The sequence below is a fragment of the Alligator mississippiensis genome, chromosome 6 (genome assembly GCF_030867095.1).
Source record: "Alligator mississippiensis isolate rAllMis1 chromosome 6, rAllMis1, whole genome shotgun sequence".
Taxonomy (NCBI): domain Eukaryota; kingdom Metazoa; phylum Chordata; order Crocodylia; family Alligatoridae; genus Alligator; species Alligator mississippiensis.
Window position 1 is genome coordinate 59,298,701 of NC_081829.1, and position 7,399 is coordinate 59,306,099.

At 45.3% G+C, this 7,399-nt stretch overlaps 1 protein-coding gene across 1 annotated transcript; it reads left to right on the top strand.

Annotated features, from left to right (window-relative positions):
* The first annotated feature begins 2,300 nt into the window (after positions 1-2,300).
* Positions 2,301-4,103, top strand: DDIT4 (DNA damage inducible transcript 4). Its single transcript, XM_006265075.3, has 2 exons — positions 2,301-2,551; positions 2,695-4,103. Exons 1-2 carry the CDS (start codon positions 2,353-2,355, stop codon positions 3,183-3,185), a joined length of 690 nt encoding a protein of 229 aa, XP_006265137.1. The 5' UTR covers positions 2,301-2,352; the 3' UTR covers positions 3,186-4,103.
* The last annotated feature ends 3,296 nt before the right edge of the window (positions 4,104-7,399 follow it).

The following is a 7,399-nucleotide window of genomic DNA, read 5'->3' on the forward strand; positions in this document are numbered from 1 at the left end:
CTAACTGAGCCAGACAGAGATTAGTTTGATCTTTTCAAAGTGAGTCTTTATCTTTTCATCAGACCCTTCAATAGAGTTAAAAATCCCAGCTCCCTAACCCCACCTCTTGCTTTTCCCTCTAGAGATAGGCACACTCCTTAATGCAGGAAGATGACAAATGTTTAAAAACCTGCTTCAGCTTTTAAACACAGTTTAATTCTGAGGATTATTTTATATATAATCAAAGACAAAGTTGATTTTAGAAATGCTCTGTAATCTGTATCACCATCAGCTAGCACATCCATTAAATTTATGACCCAGTACCTTAGCCATGTGTTTCATTCACAGTCCTGGCAGAAAGCAGGACAGTGTGTCACCTTAGAGACTAATTGATTAACCTCCTTCATTTACAACCCTAAGGCAAAAAAAAGGTAAAAGTTACCTAGCAGTATTGTTATTTATTTGTATTATGCTCATATCTAGGCCCCTATACGAAACAGGGCCTCCACTGTGTTAAGTGCACGTCTGTCAGCACCCTATCCTACAGATACACAGAGTACAAGTAACTGTTCAGTACCTCAAAAAAAAATCAATGGAAGTCACTAATAGATTGTTTACTTGAACACCAATTCTGGGAACTGGCTGGTGTTTTTCGTCATATTGCACCACTAAAAAGGGGGTAAATTAATGTTACTCAGAACTTAAAATAACAGTAGTCATCTCAGCACCTCACTGGGACAAATCATATGAGTTTTCAGACAAAATGGTGATTTTTTTCAGAGCTGTGGGAACCACTGGAAACTGGATTATATGAAACTCCCAACATGTCCACTATTAAGCACATACATTGTACAGGGTACAGGCATGTTTAATTTTAATCAAACTATTGGCAAAAAGCCTCAATTAGGATAACATTAAAAATGAACCTGTGACATGTGAGTGTTAGCTGTAAGATTACAAGCTTGCACCTGCTGTAACTAGTGTCAAACTAGTCCAAGTGAGTTTCACAACACAGATGTTCAGTTGTGGTGCAGGCCAAGTTACAGAGAGCAGGAACAATGTGTTAGCCTACTGTAAAATCCCAGGTACATTTTGTTCTATAGTATCTAATAAAGATACTGAACAATCTCCATAGGAGAAGCATTCCCAAACTTTTCCATGCCATGGATTATATCCGACAGACTCTTTAATGGACTCACCTCCATTCCTATTTGCTGCCCAATAGAAGGAGCCACTGTCCCTTCTGTTCATGATCACATAACCTTTCTGCAGCAGTGAGATCAGTTGCTTATCGAAAAGTACAAGAAAAGTATTTAATTAAAGTAATTGTTTGGAGTTGCTTCAGGGACGTTATGTTGGTTTAGATGGGATGACTAGCAAAGCAGAGCGAATGAGAGGATGGGTGATCTCTGTGTAATGCTGTTTTGTTGTTTTCCAATGTTCACTGGTCATTTATCAATACATAAATAATATCCTGACTCCAGCTGTGTTCTGCAACTGTTTCCACTAACTTCAGAACCGAAGGTCAACGTCATTAGTGATTAAAAAAAAAGGGGTCACAGGGTTTGTAAACAACCAGATAGAAAATAACACGTGGGGGGGGGGGGGGGGAAGCACCTGGAACTCAAGTGCAGCAACCCACATCGATATATAGATTTACAGACTACTGAGGACTACCTCAGGGTAAGACACAAGAAAATGGTGAGGGCAGCAAAATGTGTGCGTGTGAATAAATGAAGCGCTCATGAAAGGTGCTGGATCCGACATCACTAAGAGGACCCGGACTTGACGTCCTTGGATGAGGCCATACTAGCAGCTTGCCACAGATTTGGGGAGCCAGGTGGGGAGGCAGCAAACCGCTGGGAGGGAGGGAGGGAGTGAATGAATGACTGATGCCCGCAAGGCAGGAAGGGCCGCCAGCGGGGCGCTCATTCCCCCCCTCCCCCCGTCTGACGAAACCAGGCGCCGAGTTGCGCTGCCCGGGGATTCCCCTCCTGAGGCAACCGCGCGGGCGGGGCGGGATAGGAAAGATGGCGCTAGGACCTCGCGGGCGCCCTTCTTGCTGCAGCCAGCTCGCTACGTGCGGGGCTCGCCGTGCCTCAGCGAGGGGTGGGGGGAAGGGCAGCGAAAGGCTTCTCCGCAGCGTGCGGCCCCGCCCCTTCCCCGCGGGCGGGGGAGGGGGCGGAGCGTCGCGGCTGTCACCGGGCAGAGAGAGCGCTGCGGACGTGCGCTGTCCCGCCATTGGCCAGCGCAGCCGTGAGGGGCGGGGTGGGGGCGGGGCCGCCCGCCAGCGCTATTTAAGGAGCCGAGCGGCGGCGGTGGGGGCAGAGCCGAGAGGCGACGAGGGCTGTGGTAGTACCTTTTTGCACCGCGATGCCGGGCCTGCGGGACAGCTTCACCTCCGCGCTGACGCCCATCCCTGAGCAGCGCGAGAGCCCGCCCTCGCCGCCCGGCCCGCGGGGAAGGGGCCGGGGTCGGGGCCGGGGCCGGCCGCACGGCGCTGCCCAGCGCTGCGCCAGCCTCGAGGGCTCCGACTGCGAGTCCCTGGACAGCAGCCTCGGCTCGGAGGGAGGTGAGTGGCGGGCCGGGCCGGGCCGGGCCGGGCGGGGGTGCGTCCCTGGGGTCTCCTTCCTTGCTCCGTTTTCCTCCCCGAAGCGGCTGGGGGGCGGGCAAGGCCGCGCCGCGCTGACCGCCCGTGTCTGTCTCCCCTCGCAGACGCTGAGGAGCTGGAGGAGGTCTCGCTGCCGGACTTCGACTTGTTAAACGACCCCGAGGACGAGCTGCTTTGTGCCAACCTGATGAACCTCATCCAAGTCAGTCTGAACAAAGCCAACATCAACGCCAAGCGCTGCTCCCGCCTCCTGATGCCGGCCCAGCTCGTCACACAAGTGGGTAAAGAGCTGCTGCACCTGGCCTACAGCGAGCCCTGCGGCCTGCGAGGGGCCCTCATCGACCTGTGCGTGGAGCACGGGAAGGGCTACCACCGGGTGGGGCAGATCGCAGTTGACCCCAGCCTCGTGCCTACTTTCCAGCTGACCCTTGTGTTAAGACTGGACTCCCGCCTGTGGCCTAAAATCCAGGGACTCTTCAGCTCCGGACCGTCCTTCACTCCAGGCTTCAGTCAGTCGCTGAAGCTGAGCACTGGGTTCAGAGTTATTAAAAAGAAGCTGTACAGCTCTGAGCAGTTGCTAATAGAGGAGTGTTAAGGGCTCTGCTTGAAGGAACAACTGTTCACTACTCCACTCCTGTAGAGGACCAGGAGAAACAAGTTACCCAAGTGCTTTGGAAAAAAGTTAACATAAGCTGGTTAAGATGTGGCAACTCCTTTAAAGCCACTTAGGTTAGACTAGACTGATCTACAGTTCTACAAAGATAGAGGGGAATAGTCCAAACAGAGGAGGAAGCTTGCTGGAAAACATAACTGCACTTTTGCTTTCCCTCCTGACTGAAGTAACTCTAAGTGCATACTTGCTCACAGTGGAGGTGGATAGCAAATGAGTGCTAGCTTTAAATTTCTTAAGTGATTGTAGGACATTTTACTGACTTCAGTTTAGACAGTCTTGTGACTGTGTTGATACCAGATAGAGCAGCAGGGCTGCTTCAGGGGTAGACAATTCCTTACTGTTGACTGACTTTAAAAAAACAAAAACCCAACTGATTGTAATCAATGGGGCTCTTTTGTGGGGGGGGAGGAGGGGAGTGAATGAATGATGGTTAAACTAAGGGTCTAATGGGACCAAGTATGTGTATTTGGATCAGAAGAAGTTCCACTACTGAAGTTAAGGCAGCTATGTGCAGACTTCAAGTCACTGAAAAAGCCAAGACTTGGATTTATTTTATTTTTTTAATCACTCATGTAGTTTTGTTTTGTTTTGTTTTTTTTCACTTAAAGGAAGTGCCACTGGGAGCTGCCTTCAGCCCCTTGGTACTGTATGCTAGAAGGAGATGGGATGTGATGCTGGGAATGAGGGCAGGAACCCTCACAAACAACCTCTGTGAGATGCCATACTGTGCTTCCATTGATTACAGTTTACATTAATACACTTGACGTTCAAGTGCAAGACTTCCTATGCAATTGTGTTGTTTTTTACTTTTGTAATAAAACCTTTCTAATTGATAACTTAGTTGTCTTGTCTCCTCCTGTCCTTTTTTTCCAATACAGTTGAATACCATCTGTACCAAACCAGTGAATGCATGCATTGTGCTGTAGACTTGAAACATCTTGCATAAACCCTCCTAGAGGATACATTCCACCTTCTTCAGAGTAGCCTTTTACTCTTAGCAAAATCTTTCCTTAGGCTACTGTCTGTGAAGAAAGGTGACAAAACTTGAGCATTAGTTAGCTCAGACGTAATATAGTTGGCCCTTCTAGAAGATGTGTCCCTTTCAACTTCTTCCCAGCAGAGCTCTTATAACCTAAGAATTATGTGCCTCGGTCATTTTATAGTAAATTACAATAAGAATACCACAAGACCTACACTAATCCTTAAATTGGCTTCTAATTGCAGTACACAAAGGGAAGAGTCAAAGGTGGGACAGGTGAGTTGCTCCCATGAGCAAGCAAGGTAACTGGAAATGTCATAGTACTACCCATTCCTCCCTCTATCTAGAGGGAAGGTGCATCTACTATTCCAGTGCAGAGTGCATGATGGAAGGATTGCTCTCATGGCAGTTGTATTAGAATACTGCTTAGTTCTAATTTAATCTTGTTAACAACAAAAGGATAAAGATAGTTAAAAATTCCTGCCCTTGATAGGGAAGGGAGGTGGCCAAGGCAGAAAAAAACTTTGTGTTTCTTTGCAATTAAAGAAACAAGCAAACCCTAATTTAAAGGAAGGCTGTCTTTATGTATTTTGTGTTCTTATTTTGTACATGATACCAGAAATGTATAGGAATTTAGAAGTAGGAGGGAGGAACTTGTTTAAAATAAGTGGCATTACAGTAAGGATTAATTTAACCTGGTGTTACTTCTCCAAGAAGTGGGAAGTCCAAAGCTTTTAGAAAAGACAAAACACCTGAAGATGCAGGGAGGCTAGAAGGAAAACTAGTAACTTCAGTTTCACATATTTCTTAAATATGACTGGTCCTTTTTTCTGTCCCCTTAAGATGACTACTTCCACTCCCACAATGCTTAATAAAGGACTCCTCAATCTGCTATGGCAGCCTCATAATTAAAAATACAAACAACAGTCAACAGCATTGTGGTTGGAGTCAATGGCATTGTCAAGGACTGAGCTGCAACGTGCATATGTATGCATTTTTATCATCCAGTTCAACTTTCACACTAGTCCAATATCCAAGGGACAGAAGCATCATTGTTTAGATCAGCCATGAACATTAGGGAAGCATCTCTCACCCCAAATGAGCCTTCTGAACATCAACAAGGGACCCAAAAACCTGCATCCATCCCTATATTAGGCAAAGCATCATCGTGTCTTGAAAGATTTTAAAGGTGGTGGCAGAATTAAAATAACTTATTACCTTGGTGAAAATGCAGTTGTCATAAAGAAACAAATACTGGCTGAGGAAAAGAAATCTTACCTGAGCTTACACCTACTGCCAGTCCATCAGGTTAATGGGATGGCACTAGGTGAGAGGATAAAATATGTCTTATAATCTTGAGTAAATTATGTTCTGACTTTTGAGAGTAGTGGTAGCAAATAGGCATTGCATTTGGTAAGGAGGTAGTTAGAAATGGATACCATTTTATTTTGCCAGTGTAGACTGTTCATATGTGGCTTTGATATCCACAGACCTGAGGTTTAGGTTTGTCACTAGTTCTTGAAGTGGGAGGCAAAGAATCCAAATCAGCCACAACACACACCAGAAAAGCTGTCAAAAGAAAAGCCAGAATAATAGAAGACTAGTAAAATCACGTCTATCCTAACCCAAGTTGTTACCTGTTCCCCCTCCCCACCACCACCTACTTCAGTATCATCTCCAGTATTTTCTCCTTAGATCTGAAGGGGAAAAGACAACAACAAAAAAATCACCTACAGTTACAGTGAAAGCTTAATTAAAGGCAATTTGGATCCAATACAAAATGTACAGGATAAAAGGATTTTTTTTAATTAAAGGATAATGTTTGCAATAAATGTCTTTTTATTAAAACAAATATAATTTGGGTTTTGGGATAGGAAAAGATCAGGCATAGGATTACTGGTCTGGTAATCCAGTTCCATGGAGTAGTGGCATCAGCTATAAAGCAGTATCACAATGTAGAAACTTTGCTTTGCTTTTTAAAGCTTTTCAAACAACCCCCTTCCTGCTCCACGTACTCAGGCATTTTTCTAAAATCTTTGAGTCTGCAGTTGCTTCACAAATGCCTGAGCAACATCTTTTCCAAGAGGCAAAGTATCCATTTTCTGGGCTTCTACAAACACGAGGTGCTTGCAGAGAAAATGCTAAACTGAGGACAGCAAAGCAGGTGGCTCTTGGCTGTAGGAAGCAAGAGGAGTGAGGTTCAGCACAAGACAGACATCACATGGGCCTTGCTGGAGCCTGGGAGTCTGCACCATTCAATCTAAAATGGACATTTCTCATTATGGGAGAAGAAACAGGGTACAGGGAGTGCATGCCAAATATCTCATTCCCGTGTTATTTACCAGCTGCTGACTCTTAGAACAGCAAATGGGTTAGCAGCCAAAACACTGGGGCCAAGCTACTTGCTTTTTATTCAGGATCCACTGAAGGACTCTCCCATGTCACATGAAATCACATCAGACTTCATGAAGGAACAGGGCATACATGAGAAAAGCATATATTTTACCAGACTGGATTAAAAGGATCTTTCCCTAATTTAAATGGCTTGCTTGTGTGAAAAGAAAGTAGAAGATAGAGCCTTGTCTGGTCACAGAATTCATATTGCTTTAAACTAGACCAGCAGAGGTAAAGAGGTATAACCTTTCCTAGTTTGGAGGCAGCTATGGCTCTATGAAGGTGTTAATGTGGCTATAACTTCCATTAGTATAGCCATGGCTACAACAGGGATACCCCTGTATTTGTGTGTGTGTGCGCGCATGTGCGTGTGCACCCCCCAATGTCACACTCCTCCCAACATGTTACACTAGTATAGAACCTCTGTGTAGACAAGGCCTAATGAGAAAGTACCATGCAAATTTGGGAGCAGGCATTATAGAGGTTACCATATCATCAGCATCAAATGATACTCTCCAAGTTATTACAATGTTAACTGTTGCATCTATAACTCCTATAGCAATGTCTGTGCAGCAATGCCCTTGTAACGTTTACCCTCTTCAAGGCTAAAGTTACATTTAGCTCACTTGCATGGTTACAGAAGCAGGCAGATATAACAGGTAAATTGTAACAGCCGATGCCCACAAAGCACTCATGTTTTACAGCAGTTAAAAGTTCCATGTATCGGTAGCCTATGACATAAAAAGATCATGAAAATTGATTA